This window comes from Oratosquilla oratoria, chromosome 14 (assembly GCF_046742065.1).
Source record: "Oratosquilla oratoria isolate Oo_2021 chromosome 14, ASM4674206v1, whole genome shotgun sequence".
NCBI lineage: Eukaryota > Metazoa > Arthropoda > Malacostraca > Stomatopoda > Squillidae > Oratosquilla > Oratosquilla oratoria.
In genome coordinates, this window is record NC_134790.1 from 47,530,465 (window position 1) to 47,550,464 (window position 20,000).

The window sequence follows — 20,000 nt, forward strand, 5'->3', positions numbered from 1 at the left end:
TTTCTTTTTTAAACTAGTTTATTTCTCTTGGCTATGCAATTGAATGTAGCTGTGCAACCTGCCATTTCTCTCGGCTCTGCAACCTACCATTCTATGGTCACTACCTATGTTGACTTTACTTATGACTGTAAAATTATTAATGCTCTTGCTCTCATCTCCTAACATAAAGTCTATATCGTTCTTTGTTGTTCCATTTGGACTTCTGGTCCATTTACGACCAACACGCTTTTGGAAGAAAGTGTTTATTATTCTCATGTTGTAGGTCTCTGCAAAATTGACTAACACCTCGCCTCTGTCATTTCTTTCACCTACTCCAAACGTCCCAATGCACGACTCATCTCCCATCTTCTCCACTCTAGCTTATTAACAACGTGTACTTCATTTTTTCTTGATCCATTACCTAATTTAAGTCATCATAAACGGACTCAATTTCATCGTCTGAACTCTGTGAAGTTGGTGCATAAACCTGAACTATTTTTAGAGTGTTCCTTTACATAGTATATTCACAATCCAAGCTACCCTGTCTGATAAACTACTGAACTTGACTACGTTACCAGCAACCTCTCGGTTTATCAAGAATCCTACTCCACTAGCTCTTTCTTTTTCCTTATTTCTATAGTAGAACAGGTGGTTACTATCTTGTAACTATATCAGCTTTTCTTCTGCTCTTCATGATATTTAGTGTCCAAGACTTGTATCTGCTTGGGCAGTGTTTACTCACATTCGGTGGTACACTACCCATAAGCACCCAAGGCAATGCGTTCGAACCTTTAGGAGACGATGATCTAACAGGAATGCCCGGTTTTCTTTTGGTTTTGCTATTCATGTTAGCTATGAAGGAATTTTGGCAGTAATCTTACCTCCCTGCTAACTGGTTTCTGGTGAGATGTTTCTTTGGTGTCACATTATTAGGTATATATATATATATATATATATATGTATATATATATATATATATATATATATATATATATATATATATATATATATATATATATTTGTGTCATTTTGACAATTGGAAATAAACTCATCTGCTGGGATTCGAACCCCCGCCAGAGCGGAATGCTTCATATAAAGCGAGGACTGTACCGCCTGTACTACACTGACCCTTCAAAACAGAACGAATTAGTCGTTCTGTTTTGAAGGGAGAGTGTAGTACAGGCGGTACAGTCCTCGCTTTATATGAAGATTCCGCTCTAGCGGGGGTTCGAATCCCAGCAGATGAGTTTATTTCCATATATATATACATATATAAATATATATATATATGTATATATAAATATATATACTGTATATATCGTGTATATATACATATACATACATATGTATATATATATTTATATATATATGTATATATATATACATATATATATATATATATATATATGTGTGTGTGTGTGTGTGTGTGTGTGTGTGTGTGTGTGTGTGTGTGTGTGGGTGTGTGTGTACATACACACACACACATCTAATATATATATATATATATATATATACATACATATATATATATATATGGTTATTTGTGTTTTATATGTACATGTGTTTGATGTGCATATATAAACCTGAATGTCGGTAATAGCAGCACATCGTGAATATGTGAATGGAGGGCAACTTTAAGGAGATAAAAAATTACGCTGAGTTAAGAAAAAGGTTGCGCTGTCGCTGCTCTATTAATTGTTTGGCGGCACCTAGAAGAAACGATAAACAAGGGAATCTGATAAAAAAAAAATCGCTGTTGAAGGGTTTTACTTTTTTTTTTAATTATATGGTATGACGTTTAGCTTTGTCTAGAACAAAAGCCTTCATTTCGTCGATGTTAGTTTTAAGTTCATCAAAGGATAGAAATGAGTGTTTTCATCTACACGCACTAGATTTTGTTCATTTGGAATTGCAGATGGGTCTCTTTTTGGGGGAAATTGAAATTCGTAAATCTCCAAAATTCGAAACGAAAACGCTTTACGAAAACACACCCCAATAATAAAAAAAAAAATGCTTCTGGGGCTATCCGGGATGGTCTAGGTTTATTTTAGATTTTGTGTGAAATATTGGACATTTTCTAGATATTGCATAGGAATTTTTAATATAGAGAATGACTTGTAACTGGTTGGAAAGGACATGGGTTGGCCAAAATATACAGTGACGGTTTTTTTGCCCATTAGTAAATAATAAAAAAAAAATTTATTTAATAAAAAAATTCTTTTTCTTCCATAGGTATGGTGGCAATGTTCCTCTTCTAGCAGTGGCACTCAGTGTTCGGGACGTCGTTACCTTTTGGTGCCCTCTGCAGGTTTGTTTTATTTTATTTAATTTTATTTTTATACGGGTGTCCTTCTCTTATTGTCCCTGTTGTATTGGTCATAAAACCGAATTTATAGGATGGCGCACATGAATGGATAGACTACATGATCCATTTGTCGAATAGAGGGAATTTTGTTTCAGCTGCACAAAGGGATATAGAAGAAAATCTAGGATCGTTGTACTCGGACGTGCAAGAGCAGATGGGTCTTATACGTACTGATATTTAACTGTGGACCAAGGACTGTTAGGGTTACCACCTGTAAAGTGTGGATGCCTAGTTGTAAATATGCTGTGTGTGTGTGTGCTTCTGATCAAGGGCAGTGGACGAGATGCAGGGATGACCCGTCATCCAGGAGGTGCCAAGATAAGAGGGAAGGATGGGGGTGGATGGGAGTAGCGTATGTTGGGGATGGAATGGGTGGTAGTGGATTTTATGCATTTGTTTTTTGGCTACCTCCCTTGTAAGGGAGAAAAATACTTTGGTATATGTGTATATATATATATATATATATATATATATATATATAGATGTATAGATAGATATATATATATATGTATATATATATATATATATATATATATGTATATATATATATATATATATATATATATATATATACACACACACACACATATATATATATATATATATATATATATATATATATGTGTGTGTGTGTGTGTGTGTGTGTGTGTGTGTGTGTGTGTGTGTGTGTGTGTGTGTGTGTGTGTGTGTGTGTGTTTGTATTTAAGCACTTATTATAATTTATTAATATTTCATGTTCTTCCCCACTCCATCTCTGTCGTCTGTCTATATGTCAATATATCTATTGATCTGCATCCTATCAATCTCTCAACTGTCTGTCTATCTGCTAATCAGTCGGTCTGCCTATCTATCCATCGTTCTAATTATCTCTCTGTCTGTCTGTCTCTCTCTCTCTCTCTCTCTCTCTCTCTCTCTCTCTCTCTCTCTCTCTCTCTCTCTCTCTCTCTCTCTCTCTCTCTCTTATGATCTATTTATAGCCCTGTTATGTGTATGCATTTGTACACACGAGCGTTTAAGAACATGCATGCGATTGAGTCTCTGGTATTCCGTAACAAGTTAGATATTAATACATCCGTGTCCTTGAGGTATAGGGCTATCGCTCCACGTGGCCTGGATAGGTTCTGATATGCTGCTGCCTCGACGAGCTGCCTACCCGACGCTCACGTCATGTTTATGGGAGTCTCGCATTACAATTCCATAGTCTTTTTGGCATCAGGCCAACGCTGAAGCAGTTCGTTTTACATCCGTTACTTTTGGTTTTTGGTCCGCAGGCCCCGTAGGAGGCCTACAAGGACACTAAGGGTGCTCTGGAACCTGAGGTTGTGAACCCTTCTCGTCGTCGACCGAGTGGTGGAGATGGTTACGAGCCCGGCGTGACGCAGGTCGTTAATCATCATTCCGAGCTCGGTGTTGTGATGCCAGGAGTTGCTAATCCGCATCGTCTTTAAGCACCGGGGATTTAGCAGCCTTTTCAAGGTTTCTCTTGACTTGAAGGACGTAAGCTGCTTACTGAGGTGGTTAGGCTGGCTGTGCCTGTCCATTCCTCCGTCTGCGATTCTCGTCTTCCCCGTATCCGGTACTAAGCCGCTAATATATTTCTTAGTTCTTCAGAGCTTCTGTCTCATTCTCACTGCCTGTCTGCCTGCCTACTTGCCTGTCTGTCTGTCTGTCTGACCGTCTTTTTCCACGCGTTTCTGTCTTATCGTCTCTGGGTACCCCTACTTCTCGCACGTGAGATTTCCGTTTCGTTTACGTGGTCGTTCACGTGAGAAACCCCTTTTGAATGAATTGTTCACATGACAAACCCCGTTTATATAGGGTATTTGCGTGAGAGACCCTGCTTGTATGGATCCTTCACGTGAGGAACACCGTTAGTATGGATCTTTTGCGTGAGAAACTCCGTATGGATGGATTGTTCAGCCTATCACGTCCAATATTCGGCCGGATCCTTTCATCCCCCTCCCTCTTTATATACCTTCCTCCACCCTCGTTTCCTCCATTTATCTTTCTAACTGCCCTTTCTCTAGTTAACTTGTCTAGGGTCTTGAAGGTTTAAACTTTACTTTATCCGGATAGCAACTCCTTAGGTGCCCTTTTCCGGACAGTTGGTTGTTTCATATTTTGTTGCACCATCGTTTCGGTTTCGTTGTCGATATCATCGGTATATCTTGCTCCCAAGTCCAACTCCGCTACCTTTACAAAAGTTAACCCAGCACTCCTGTTCGTATCACATTGTTTGTGTTATGTACGTATCTAAAAAAATAGACAAAACGGGGGTGGGGAGAGGTTATAAAAATAGAATGCCCACAGAGTCACCGCGGAAAGGAAAGGTCGAAAATAGTTATACTTTTATTGTACGAGGATGGGGAAGTGAGGAGCCTACGTCAGGAATCGCGCAGCTTAGGCAGAACCCACCACCACCTGTGCGCTTGGACTATTAGGGCGGGTAATACTCACTGCTGGGAATCGTTCGAAGTGCGGGATTCGAGCCCATAGCTAAGCGAATGTGCCACTAGCACTTCTCCGATTACGCCATCAGCGCACTTTTATTCCAGGATCCGTTTGGTTATCTATTCATTTTTAAAGTTACCCGTGCCCGACAAGGGAAAGGTCTTTCACTGAATGGGCTGCTGTCGCCAATTCTGTGGATAGCATTTATCAACATAGCGAAGTGGCCACCTTATATTGTTGGATCAAAGCTTAACCCGTATAGTTGCGTCTAATCCTCGCGCGCACTCAACAACATCGCATAGTTGGTAACCTGAAGGAAATGTATAAGGATGATCGGCGACAGCGGAGATTTCCTTGGGCTGATCAAAATCGCCTGGCGCTCAACCAGAACCAAATATCTAAATGTGCCAAAAATTACCCAGTGGCCCATAAGTAATACGCTTTCTAGATTGTATTGTCGTGATATGCTTTATAATATTTCTATTGTAATGGCATATTTCCTAGAGTTGTATTGTTGTAAGGTGGCGATACACTATATAGATTGTTGTGTACTGGTGACCTGCTTCAAGGAATGATGAGTTATTACGTTACGCTCTATAGGTTTTGTAATTTTTGTAATACACTATATACTGTAGTGATATACTTTATACATTGTTGTGTTATGGTGATGCAATATATATATACGTGGACCACTTGCCCTGGCTGCCCGAGTGCGTGGGGCTGAAGTTGACGAAATAGGTAACGGTAATCGGTCATTGGCCATTTAGTAAACAGTAAGGTTTCAGTTTTTCACTTCCGTGTTGAAAGAGGTGGAGTAATACTCATAGTTTTCTTTTGTAAGGTATTCTCAATATGAATATTAGCTTCATTTGCTGTGAAACCAGTCCCTAACATAACCTTAGCCTCACCCTATCCTAAACTAACTTAATCTAACCTAACCTAACCTAACCTAACCTACCCTAACTTAACGCAACCCTAATCTAACCTAACCTAACGTAACCTAGTCATAGCCTAACCTAACCTAGCCTAGCATTTAACGTAACTTTCAAATTTAATTTAGATTTAAATAGTAATTCAACGTTTAACTTAACTCGTCTGGACCTAAGGTAACCTGGCTCAACCACGTTCGATTCGATTACTGGCTTTACAAATAGCTTTCCTATAGTGCACCTCCTTAATCTTTTAGCTATTCACTTATTGATTTATTTGTTTACTATAATAATAATAATAATAATAATAATAATAATAATAATAATAATAATAATAATAATAATAATAATAATAATAATAATAATAATAATAATAATAATAATAATAATGATAATGATAATAAGTAATAGTAATTAATAATAATAATAATTAATAGTAATTAATAATAATTAATAATGATAATAATAATAATAATAATGATAATAATAAATGATAGATAATAAATAATTTTTCTACTGCCCGAGTATATAGGGAGATAGGTTTTGTCCCAAGTGAGCGACTCTTGGCTGAAGATCTTTACACCACATCATCACTTTTGCTGATCGAGGCACCTTTTGAAGCCCTTTGCTATATCCCAGATGCTAGGCAGTCGCGGTTCGATTCCTAAACGTGTCCTATCTATATAGTACGGTACATCCTGTACACACAGTGTGCCTGTTACTGCTGCTGCCTAACTCTCTGATCTAGGCTCTGTTGTCTTCCTATGCTCTACTGCTGTTTTTTTTTTTTTTCTTTCTTTCTTTTTCCCCCTGACGCTTGGGCTGTTGCTTGCCTGCTTCATGCCTCCCCGATGTATTGTCTCTGCTGCTTTGTGTTTTATGTCCGACAGTTTTATTTCCCACGGCCCCTCTGTGTGTGTATATGTGCATGTGCATGTGTGTATGTATATATATATGTGTGTGTGTGCGTGCGTGTATGTGTGTATGTGCGTGTGTGTGCGCGCGCGCGCGCGTGTGTGTGTGTGTGTGTGTGTGTGTGTGTGTGTGTGTGTACGCGCGTGTGTATGTGTGTGTGTGTGTGTGTGTGTGTGCGTGTGTGTGTGTGTGTGTGTGTGCGTGTTTGTGTGTGTGTGTGTTTGTGTGTGCGTGCGCGTGTGGGAGTATGTATCCGCAATTTGCTTTTTCCATGGAGAGCGGCAGCAACGTGTGTGTTTTTCATAGTTTGAAGTCACGTGTGTTTTCACGGTCGGCGGCTGTTGCGTTGTTATGACCCTTGTCGTATGTATATTTGTGGTCTATATTCACTTTATTTTCGTGTTGGATGTCGTGTTAGCATTCACTCTATCAATATCATCTGTTGCTCCGGCCTAAACACTGCCGTGGCTGCGAATACCCGTGTTTGCGTCAGCAGGCCTGGTGATCTGTGTCGGGGTTTGTGTGTTTTTCATCGTGTGGACATGTTTTTAGTACGAGTGTATATGCATTTCGTATTCTTTTTATGTGCACATGGACGCAGGTGTGTGCGTGTGTGTGTGTGTGTGTGTGTGTGTGTGTGTGTGTATGTGTTTGCGTGTGTGTTTTTGTATATATATATATATATATATATATATGTGTGTGTGTGTGTGTGTGTGTGTGTATGTGTGTGTGTGTGTGTGTGTGTGTGTGTGTGTGTGTGTGTGTGTGTGTGTGTGTGTGTGTGTGTGTGTGTGTGTGTGTGTGTGTGTGTGTATGTGTGTGTGTGTGTGTTTGTGTGTGTGTGTGTATGCATCCGCGCGTGCACATGCATGTATGTGTTCTGTGTATATTTTGCAGACCCACCAGTAAATCAGTGCATATCTTTGCCAATGTGCATTTTTTCCCTTGCAAAGTTCCCCCTCATGAAAACTGCCTGGTACGACGGAACCATCTCCTCTCGTATCTCTCCCCGGGGGGCCTCTATTGTAAGTAGCCAAATATCGTATCGCATGGGACTGTCACATCACATTGCATCTGTAACGTTAGAGCCTTCGAAGTCAACACTTGTCTTTTCCCAGAGCGTGCCAATATCGTTCTCTGCCTATTAACGTTCATATAGTCTTTCCGGTAACTGTCGTGTTCCGTGCGCTATCCCATGTGTCTCCTACGTTACTTCGCCCAGTTTTGCATTGAAGGCACATTGCCTTATTAGTCTTGAAGACGTCTTCCGATTCAACAGTCTCCTTCTTGCGAGTAGCAGCTCCGGTGAAGTCTGCCTACTCATGTCGCCTAAGGAGACGCTTAATTAGGTCCGTCTATCACGCGCCTAATTATTCCATCAGCCAAACCCACGAGAAGGAAGAAGTCTTCGCACAAAGTAACACCAACTCTTTTGCATATGCTATGTCTTCCCCGCGAGATTTTGCCGTCAGCATCTGATGAGACCGTCTGCGTATAATGGAAATCCACCCAAGCTACCTGGTCCCTTTGCCCGAAATGAGGCTCCCAACGGTTATCAGAGTCTTCTCAAAGTCAGACACTAACTTCCTACCATCTTCTTGAACGCTTTTGTTGTCACAGCGGTTGAGGTCTCTTTTTATTCAAGTGTATATTAGCAAACCCGACTGTGGAAATTGCAAAGTAATTGAAAATTTTTGGGCAACCCATCTTCCACTACGTGATTCCAGATTTACAAAGCATCGCAAATACGACCGGTTGAGGGTTCGAGATGTACGTCGTGTGCATGGGAGCTTGTTTTTGTGGTGGACGTTCTAAAATGTAAATCATTAAGTGTTTTAGAAACCGAAATCTTCTGATATTCGAACAAGTTTCTATGTCCATTGTTTTGAAAAGGAGTTTGAATTTTGGCGTAGCCATATCAAACTGTTTCCACTCCAACGTCTTTAGATGGCTCTTATTGGTATGATATCGTTCTCATCTAAAACGTTTGTCCACACAGGCGTGTATCATGGTATTGGAATAACCATTCACTTTCTTTTAATCTCTCAACTATGACTAACTTTCCTATACTTTTTTACACAAGAAAACTAGCAACCAGCAACTGCTTCCCTTCTACCAACCATGAAAATACCGTCAAAGGAGACATACATTAATACAAGACAGATAACAATCCTTTGTTCATTCCGAGATAGGTCTATGGGAGGGCCTGAGGAGCACACTGTCTTTTGTGGGGCATTGGGTTTGCAGTCAGTTTGAGGAAATAAGAGTCAAAAGCCGATCGAACTTGTTGAAATTTTATATAATGAATGGTTTCAATGATCTTCAAATTCTTAAAATGACAGTAAGGCATCAAACATTGCATGGATTACATTCATTAGTATTGGTATAGTTACTACGCTAACTTGAATGCAAATGAGATTTGATGGTTCTATGTAAGTGGTATTGAAACTGAGTCGTTGAAAGGATACAAACAGGATAGTGGTTTGGCTTCTGATGATCAAGTGCTTATGTGTGTATAAGTCAAGGTAGTGTGAGTTCCGATGAAGTGGACAACAACGGAAGGTCGGAAAGAGTTGTTATTCCCTTGAAAACGTTGACGGCAGAGGGTTAAACGTTTGGGACGATGATAATGATAATGGTGATGATGATAATGAAAAAATATAATAACAGTAATGATAACAATAATGACGGTAATGATAAAAACAATAATAATAATGGTGAAAATGATAATAGATAATAATAATTAGGGTAATAACCTAATTATTTATGATAGCAAAGATGATGATGATTTATTACTATTCAGTTTTATTGTATTTATTTTTCTTTTTTCAGAGGGAGTTGTTATAGATTTTACATGTTGAGCTTATTTCGCATTCATGTAACTCGTATCACAGATCACATTTCCGCATCTCATTTTCGTAGTAAAGTTGATATAAGCAAGAAACGTCTGTACGAGGGGGATTAGTGTAAAGCAGCCGTGACTGTTATCCACGCTGGGAAATGTATATTTGTGGCTTTGTCGTTTCAGTAACGACCTTTACCCCAAGTTTCATGTGTGTGGGGTGAGACTGCAGAATTGGCTTTGAGGTACATTTTGCTCGCTGCAATCATTAGCCAACCACAGCCAATGGTGGGTGACGTACATCATACCTGGCATCATATTTGGGTAAATGTTTTGGTATATTCGGTTGAAATTATCATCTCGAGGCAAAACAGCCCCATTAAAACAAAAAATGCACTAGGAAATCGGTTGACGATCATCATTGAGCCGTGAACGATCATCGTTGAGCGATGATCGCACCAAGCAAAGCGTACCAGGATGTCAGGACGTCATGACATAGAATGAGGTAGAAAGAGCATCGCCAAACGTGTCGTCAACGAACGCAATAAGCTTCCCGCAGAGGCGATGGAATGTACATTTCAATGTGTTGAAATTCACTCTAATAATCATCCAGGCAAGAGGTGACAGTAGATTAATTTGTTTTGCTTGGTTTGTTTACTTATTTAGATTTTCTGTTTGACATTTTGCTCTTTTTAACACCTACTTTCCTTCCTTTCTGCTACACTCCTTTAAATCTGTCCTTTGCCACTTTTGTGACTCCTCTTAGGTGCCATAGTTTCCCCAAGGACAGAAGCGCTGGTTATCATTGACAAATAAATGTACAATTTGTACAGCAAGCCTTCTAACCCTCAATCACGCCCACATTGAATCCGGTATCGTAGTTCCCGGCACTGGGTTCTGGACGGCCAGGCGCCGGATCCTGCAGGGCACTGGTCGGTCGGTTAACTGGAAGAGAAGTAATGACATCAGAGTATCAGGACGTAGGTTTAATCCAGGAGTAGGTAGAAACAATATCACAATTTTTGTTGTGTTGTTTGTTTTATATTAGTATTTTTCTGCGTTCAACCTCGTTCTGGTTCGAAAGGTTTCCTGTCGGGATGTTTTGCCAATGTAACCCATCCCAATCCATTGTTAATCGAGTTCTCGGTGCCTCGTTCACGGTCCGTCGGTGAGCCTGTCGGTCGGTCGAAATGTTGGTCGGTCATCGAATTGTAGGTGTGTCGGTCGCTCGGTCTCAGGTTCACGGCCATTCGGTTACCTGTTCGGTCTCATGAAACCGGTTTCTGGCGTTAACATTTCCAGCTGGGAGTTGAGTACTCCCGCATCATACCAGCTGTCGATACAGCTGTTTCCAGCTTTTCCTCCACAATCCCATGCAGCTGTTCTTTCCGCCGCTCCAGCAGGTGCGCCAGACATCGACACTGACTGACCCTACCAGCTGTTTGTGCAACCGCTTCCAGCTTCCCCCCTACCGCCGTTGTTTCTGTTACTAAACCAGCTGCACTCAGTGTCACACCTCCTGAGCCCGTTGCTGTGCTCGGGTGTATACACCAGTGTGCCACATTCACTCTCCTCCCTTCTTCTCCCTTTTCCCCTCCTCTCCCTTCCCTCTACCCACCTATACCCCCTCTCCTCTCCCATACCTCCTCCCATACCACATCCTTCAGCCTCCCCTTCTCCATCTTCCTGCCCTCTCCCCTCTTTATCTCCCTTCTCCCCTCCCCTCCTCTTCCTTCTCAATGATCCCACCCCGTCTCTTCCCATATTCTATTCCTCCCCTCCTCCTCCCCATCTTCTTTTCTTTTTACCTTACCCCCCACCACCACCACCATTTGGAGATACTCATTTTGGTCTCACCGACTTGGAGGCCGAATGAGTAATTCCACAATTGGAAAAAAAGTTCATCTGTACTTTCTGTCATATAAGCCTTAGGAACCTGGTAATGAAGTGTGTAGAAAACTGTTGATTTGTAATTCTTCAGTGATGATGAAACGGAGTCCGCTACGGATCCTCTTGGTGACAAAAACCAAGAGGATCCGTAGCGGACGATTTTTTCAGTTATATTTGAATAAAAATATTTTCAATAGCAATATATGCTATTAAAGGGTCGAATACCATATATACTTAAATATATGCTCCGCGGTACCATCTGTGTCCCTTGCTTGGCCACCTGGGCCAGTTGGTGAGCCATCAGCTGGCCCTTAGGCCTTCGACATGCTCTCCTTGTTGCCGCACCGGCCGCCGGCGTCCGCGGCCGGACCCGGTTGTTGCCCAGAGAAGTCGACGACCTGAAGAGTTCGTTCTCGGAGTTGGGTGTGCGCGTGCTCCATCCCCGACCCGGTGTTCGTTCAAGGACCTTAGTGGTGTCTTTGATGTGAAATTAGTCGTGGATTAATCGACCGATTGCTGCTCCTGTATGCGCTGCAAAGCAAAGTACAGTACATGACCACCCCATCTCCGTCCCCGTTGTTGTTGGAAACGATCCGGGAGGACCACTTGCCAGGCAAAGGAGACAGTGGGAGGTTTTTGGCTTTAATGTTACCACAAGAAAAAGAAGCAGGAAACATATCAAAATCAGAGGTACGAGTTCGGCAGCTGATTTTTTACAGGTAGGTTGCGCCTAGGAACTCGTAACACAGTTGGTCAAATAAGTTCTTTGACACGTCCCTCCCACGTGTTGATATTAGAAGGATTTTTTTTATTCATGTGTATTTGGAAAAAGAAAGTATATCATCTAGTGAAGTCTTGGGACCCAAAAGCTAACAAAAAATATATATACAATAGTTTTCTACGTGCTTCATTACCGGGTATCAAGCCTGCAACAAACATGAAAATGTCAAGGATATCTTTTTGTCAGCTGTAAAGCCAATCATAGGACGTGCATCGGTGTTAAGAATGTCTCGGGAAAAATATTTAGTCGTACCTTGTAAATAAGAACAGTGATTTATGAATTGTTCTTTGATAGTTGTCACATTTCTTTATGACAAAAAGCTCCAGAGATTAAAGTCGCCATTCTTGACCTAAAAATTTTCCCGTGACCAATTTTTTTTTTATCACAGCTGTGTTCATTGTTCCACCTTCATGACTCCTTCAATTGAATGAAATTGCCTGGCGGCAACTAGAATAAATACTAAAGTTGTATAACTCAGGGAAAGAGTCGGTTGGGATTGGATTGACCCCTTCGTTGCAGAGGAGTTTGCCTCAACCGAATAAAATCGTCATTCTGCAACCAGAACGAAACATATAATAAATCGGCTTTAGTAGTGAATAAGTCCACGTGTACAGCTCAATACGCGCAAAATATATTGAAATGTTTAGAATCCTGTCTTTGATCAAACATGCATATCTCATATTTGCATCATGTCTCTGTTCGTGCTTTGAATACATATCTATTTGATTCTGGACAACTTTTTCGGTGTTTTACTTCACTGAATAGCCTGTGTGATGAACAAGCGAGTCTTATTTTAATCAATGGATTGCGGACCCCGCGCTGAAATCAGCCTCGATGGATCGAGACCCCGTTTAGGTCAGTGCGGACTCCGCTGAATGAAATCGCCTGTTGTCGAAACCAGATCTATACAGTGGGCCACGGTACTTCGGATATATGAGGGTCGCATTCTTTGAGAAATTTGCCGTGACAGGCAACGATGGTCCATATTTTCCCTGAACAGAAATCTATTTATAATCTGTATAGTATACCTTTACTAGGTCATGAAAACTTGTCTATATAAAGATTAAATTTAGCTCTCTTCTGGGTGTGCCGAGTATCAGGTATACAGTAGGTTTCGATCAGGGATGTGCCCTCTAGGTAGACAAAGTAAACAGTGTCTACCCCGAAAAAAAAAAAGGATTTTCTGTACAAATAGGATAATATAATCAGTAGCTTTTTTTAATATGCCTATCCTTTTATTGTACTGACAAGTCTTTTGATGATGTTTTACTCCATAAAATCACTAACTGCCTAATCTGGGTAATTGATGACGGTACTTGCCTGGTTTCGATTGAGGTTTGCACGACGCGGAGCTACCTTCGAATCCAACAGGTACCGGTAATTTCTAGCTTCTTTGGGAATCCGGGTATTTAGTATTAAGGTCACAATTTCGATCTCGCCTCGGCACCTCCTGGAGTGGACTACTCACCTTTTATATTTTTTGTGAAGATTTTTTTTATCTGAGTGGTTCTCCCGAGCGAGTTCAACTGAAAAATTGAACCCCCTCAACAGGCTTAAGGTCTTTATCTTAACCCTGAATAGAGTTGCTTGAGGCCAGATGGTTTCCCTCAGCCGAATAAGATCGTCTGGAGACAAAGTGATTTTGCTCTGGTTAGTACCAGACCATTTTATTCAGCTGAGGAAAAGGAGTGCATCTTGGAATATATACTGAGATCGTTATTAAGCATACCGCAGTTCAATAGAACCGTTGATAGTGGACAGAGTATGTGAGGAGAGAACCGAGCTGGTGGGCCGAGCGTAGCGAAAGAGGGTCGCTTAATTCAGCTGAAATTTGACTTGCCTTCCTTGACAGCTCAGTTGTCACAAATTTGATGTTACTGCACATGTAACGTTCGGAAATTTCGCTCGCATATCCACCGATTTTGAAATCGGTGCAGCTGCCTTATTGCAGAAGTGTTCGACTTTTTTTTTCACCTTTTTTCATTTCTTTTCGTTTCGATTTTTCTTCCATTTCTTTTTCGTGTGCGAGTATGTTCCGGATTGTTTCCTCTGTACAAAGCATTCGATTAAATAAAAATATAAATCTTTGTATACATGTATCGACCCTCTCTTTTTTTTTCTTTTTTTTTTCTTTCTTTCTTTGTAGCTCCACTCGAATTTTTCTCAAGTGAAGGGTGATCTTGGCATATGGACGGGGTCCTGATCGTTTACGACCCTTTTCCAGCCAGTATTCACCCTCCACCAAATAAAATCATCTGACAGCAGACCGAACGAAAATAAAAAATGCACTTCACCTTAATAAGGATATCATTATTTACTGAGAATCCACTAGGATGATGCTTTCTGGTTGATTAAGAGAGTAATATAATCACTGTGGTCCAGGATTACGTGCTAAACATGTGACCGACATCTTTTATATTGCCGGATAAGAGCTGAGAGCTTATGTAGATCTATTGGGAATGCTATAAACTTACACATAAGAGTATACATACCACCCCTTTGCTCAATGGGACAGAGATAACCTGCAGGGGGTGGTGAAGCTTGATCGTGACGCGATATCGGGTTTGCATTGCCGGTAGCCCTCGATGCTAACCACTACACTAGCACCATAGCATCTACAACCTTTCTTGTCCTCACTAAGTCTTAATGAATATATTTTGTTCATTTTGTTCTCCGGCGGTGAAAAGAACAAGGTCCTGAGCGATGCACTCCTTTCGTGTCTGATAATTTTGTTTATCTAATTTGTTATTTCAAATTTGAAACAAAATTATGGTCAGCGAAATGCCTTGCCAGGTTTACTTTTCTCCAAAATGTACCCATTTATTCTGGCTGCAAGTAAATAAACATTTCTACTTCAGCTTTTCAAAATTGTCGTAGACTTTTCTTAAAAGCTCTACCTTTGCCTTTTGGCGCAAGAGAGAAAATAATTTACTGTGAACTTTATTGCTTTGAAGTTCACTGAGGGTTATGTAACAAAGATGAATGAAATCGTCTGGCGGGAGTGAGAATTAAAAGGGAAATTGCTACCCGGTGCGGAATTGAGTAGCTTCTTCTGTGCTGAATGGTATCTATACACTTACGGTGGCTGCCGCCCGGCGATGCTATTCAGTGTATATGACTCCGGTAGTGACGTGAGGAGGGGACAAAACCCTATGCAGTGTCTTGTTTACATATTCGCATTTCGTCCACATTATTGGAACGACAGCGTGATTCTCGTATCTCCCGCTCTGTCTCTCCTCCCAGAGCTATCGAATTACAGACCTTCTCTTCTTTGTTATCTAAGCTTATCTGTCGTAATGCGTTTTATCATAGATACTCACTCTGCCGTCCTTTAATTTTCATGCGGACTTATCCTAGCTCAGTCATTATTCTTGGAGTCTAAGATTTATTCTAACATATTAACATTTCGTGTTGACCACTTAAAGCTCTTCTGCATATATCCGCTCCGCAGCTAGCAGTATAAGAATTTTTCATACATTTAAAGATTTTGTGTTAGCTATTCGGAGAAATTCTGTACTTATTCTTGTATCTCTTTCATAGATAACATTACACTTTAGCTATTTGTGGCTCTTCTGATTTTTTTTTCTTAACTCCTTCCGTACCGAAAAGTAGCACGTCTTTAGTATCAATTGTCACAAATTACGATCTAAATCCAACTAGATTCATTCCTCCGTATATGGCGGATCTTATTCTCTTTATTCTGGCTGCTTTCATTTTAAAATTGGGAAAGAAATTACCTTCGAATCTTTTTGATGTGATGAAGTCTTGGTATCCGGTATTTGTAGTTTGTCACGAATGAACAAATGAACAAATGACAGCCTAGGTACTTCTAGTACCGAGGCTATCATTGGCACACATTTTATTGATTGATTGATTGATTTTTTCATTTCTGACTCGAAGTCAAAACATCGACAAAGTTATTCTGTCAGTTACACGTGTATATATATATATATATATATACTGTATATATATATATATATATAGATATATATATATATATATATATATATATAAGAGAGAGAAATGGGTGGGGAAGGGCAAACGAAGATGTATTGGCAATAGAGTTTATTGCCCTAACGTTGCGACCAACTTGGTCTTCTACAGAGGACTTGTTGCATTACAATTAGATCACAAGTCTTATACTCGTAGCGAGAGGGAACCCGGGCAGGTATGAGTGGATGTGTCAGGTTTTCCCTTTGGTTACCGATTTAATCATCAAGACATTTGCTGTTTTTGAAAGCTCAACTGTGAATTGAATGACTTTATTCACAGTAATCGGTAAGTCACTACAGCACTTGTCATGCGCTAGCCGGGTTCGAGTCCTTGGCAGTACCGCATTTCAATTTCTGCATGTTACCTACCTTCCATCGGGTCTCCCGATGTTGATGGCTTAGAATTAAAGTGCATTGTGGTTGTTAAAGTGTAACTCTAATCACTGGGACCCATTCAGTGTTGTACACACACACACACACACACACACACACACACACACACACACACACACACACACACACACATATATATATATATATATATATATATATATATATATATATATATATATATATATATATATATATATATATGGTTTGTAGACAAAATTGTACTAAAACTAAAGTCACGGCAACGAACGAACCATATATTTATGTAATTTTGATATAGTATAGGTCATATTTGTATGTTCGCATTGTTGCACCTCACAAGGATGAACCGTTCAAATATGGTATCACACCACAATGGTTTAATTCTTACTTAAAAGGGTTGGGAAGGTTCTAATTAGTTTGATCTAGATAAGCTTAGTAAGCAAAAGTCATTGTAGGTATTCGGGGAGTTATTACATGTCACACCTTTTTAATTTAGTGGATCTAACTAGGTACAGAGATGAAAGAGAAAAAATACTAATAGCATGGAAAATAGTCATTACAACACTTTGCAAAGGGGTGTAATCACCTATGAAGAACATTGGATTCTGGTCTCTAAATACTTATATCCCAGCCGAACATGGCACTGCAAATGCTGCATCCCAAGTGGGAGAGAGAGAGAGAGAGAGAGAGAGAGAGAGAGAGAGAGAGAGAGAGAGAGAGAGAGAGAGAGAGAGAGAGAGAGAGAGAGAGAGAGAGAGGGAGAGAGAGGGCGAGGGAAGAGAGAGATATATAGATAGAGAGAGCGAGAGAAGAGAGCAGAGAGCGAGGGGGGCGAGAACGCAATTGTCCCCGGCTTATCTGCGAAACTTCTCGAGGCGCTGATGATTTACTCGAACTGGAGGTTATGAAAGAGTCTTCAGTCACCGCCCAGGAATTGAGAACCATGAATCACCACGAAGTCGAAATTTTTGGCTTTCGCGAGCCATTCGTCTTCGGGCCGATATTGAGCCTCGGGTTTTGAACCCCTACGATCTGTCTGGGGGTGGGGATGGGAGGTGTCGTCTTTATTCATCGCTCCTCCGATTTCCAAATGATCAACTCTTCGTTGTGGTTTGAAAATTGAGAGAGAAGTCTCCAAAGCGTTCGCAACCGCTAAACGTAATCGTCACGCACTCTGTTGGATATAACATAATTGTTGCCGAAGGTTTTCTTTACAGAAATTAATTGAATAGTCTGGTGACAGCCAAAATTAAAAGAAAAGCGTCACCCGGTTATGGAAGGGGCTCATCGAAATGCCCTATAACCCTGTTACTACCAATGGGTCGTCATGAAAATTGATAGAAGAGTCTGGCGAAAGGAAGAGTGTCATTTGATAAGGTAGGGGTTGACCACCAAGGCGTCAGGTGGTGGTGACATTTGATGTGGATGCTGGGGCTGGTGGCTGGGGTCAGTGGGAAGTCCAGGACTGGTGGCTGGGTTAGCTGTGGACTCCGGGGTGGTTGAGTTTGCTGTTTACCCTAGGGATGTTGGCTGGGGTGGCTGGCTGCAGACACTTGATAGCAGCACTCAACTTCCAGTCATCCGACACTACACTTCTGTTCTCCATTTTATCTTCCTCTTTCTCTTTTTCTCATTTGTTCCTTACAGGTTCCTCTCCTTTTCCTTCATTTTCTTCTGTCTCTTTCTATTCCTGCTCTTTCTCTTCTTCCTCTCCCTTTCACTACTCCCTTTCTCCTCTTCTTTTTTATTTCTTCCCTTTTCTCTTACTCGTCCTCTTCTATCGTCTTCTCCCCTTCATATTCCTTTTCCTAGTCCACTTCATCTGACGTTTTCTTCTCCTTCATTTCTCCCTCCCCCTCTTTTCTCTCTCTCTCTCTCTCTCTCTCTCTCTCTCTCTCTCTCTCTCTCTCTCTCTCTCTCTCTCTCTCTCTCTCTCTCTCTCTCTCTCTCTCTCTCTCTCTCTCTCTCTCTCTCTCTCTCTCTCTCTCTCTCTCTCTCTCTCTCTCTCTCTCTCTCCTTCTCTGTCTCTCTCTCTCTTTCTCTCTCTCCTTCTCTCTCTCTCTTTCTCCTTCTCTCTCTCTCTCTCTCTCTCTCTCTCTCTCTCTCTCTCTCTCTCTCTCTCTCTCTCTCTCTCTCTCTCTCTCTCTCTCTCTCTCTCTCTCTCTCTCTCTCTCTCTCTCTCTCTCTTCCACTCTCCACTATCCTCTCGCTTCTCTTCCACTCTCCCCCCTATCCTCTCTCCTCTCCTCTCTCCTCTCCTCTCTCCTCTCCTCTCCTCTCTCCTCTACTCTCTTTTCCTCTTCTCTCCCCCCCCCCTGGTTTTCTATCCTCCCCCTTTCCGTCCCTATCTCTCCCTTCCTAGCATTGTACTCAGGTTTCTCTCCTCTGTAGGCAGTAAGGGCTTGCGCTGTGGCGGGGAATCTTTCCCTCACGCGAATACACACACACACACACACACACACACACACACACACACACACACACACACACACACACACACACACACACACACACACACACACACACACACACACACACACACACACACACACACACACACACACACACACACACACACACACACACACACACACACACACACACACACACACACACACACACACACACACACACACACATATATATATATATATATATATATGTATGTATGTATATAATGGTCCCCATCACATAGATTTTCATCTTATCAACCACATTAGCTTTTTCCATTTCAATTCCTTGGAAACACGATCGAGACTAACAAGAGCTCGATGGAAGCATGTTTGGAAACTGGTATGCCGTCTCGGGATGAGGACTCAAACCTAGCCGATACATAACAAATAGACAATGACTTAACCAATTGCGCTATCAAGAAGGATATAAGTTGAGTAAAATTTCTTATATATGTATGCTCGAGTTACATATACACCACCGCCATGATTAGCCATTGGCAGTATGTAAACAAGTGGGATAGTATTACAACACACACTAAATGGTCCCCAGTACATAAATTGTTTCTTACTCATAGTACAATTGCATTTAGCATAACCTTTACCAGCAACCCTAGATAACTGATGTAATGTCTGACGAAGTTCTATTTCCTTGTCTGTTCACACGTCACCAAGAGTATACAGTTGCTGTGTACAAATATCAAACTGGTTTCTAGCGTATCGTCCCTTGAATATTCCTTCTCTCACGGCTATTCGATACATGTGATTTTCATTACGATCTGAGATAACACCTATAACATTTCGGGGATCGCATTTACCTCGATCAACTAGCGGGATGGGAATTGTCACATTATCTATGGGATTACCAGGGCATGAGCTAAACGACTTGTGTTTCACCATGCGTTCAGCTTAGGTTAACTAACCAGGAGATGCTCTTGGCCATTTAAATGCTGATTTCTTGGATCACTTAAAGTTTTCCTGTAGGATTGGTCTCAGAGTTAATTGTCTGCCTCGGATCAACCGTCTGAATGGAA

At 41.1% G+C, this 20,000-nt stretch overlaps 1 protein-coding gene across 4 annotated transcripts in view; it reads left to right on the forward strand.

The window, feature by feature from the left end:
- Positions 1-20,000, forward strand: part of LOC143032868 (uncharacterized) — a 910,430-nt gene that overhangs the window by 246,120 nt on the left and 644,310 nt on the right. For 2 of the 4 annotated variants that reach the window (XM_076198059.1, XM_076198056.1), the window contains one exon: positions 2,212-2,287. The exons of the other annotated variants lie outside the window; for them this stretch is intronic. Coding sequence is in view for 1 of the 2 variants with exons in the window: in XM_076198056.1 (XP_076054171.1) it covers positions 2,212-2,287 (76 nt within the window). In the remaining variant the exon portion in view is untranslated. The remainder of the gene's footprint in view (positions 1-2,211; positions 2,288-20,000) is intronic. 4 annotated transcript variants of the gene reach the window in all.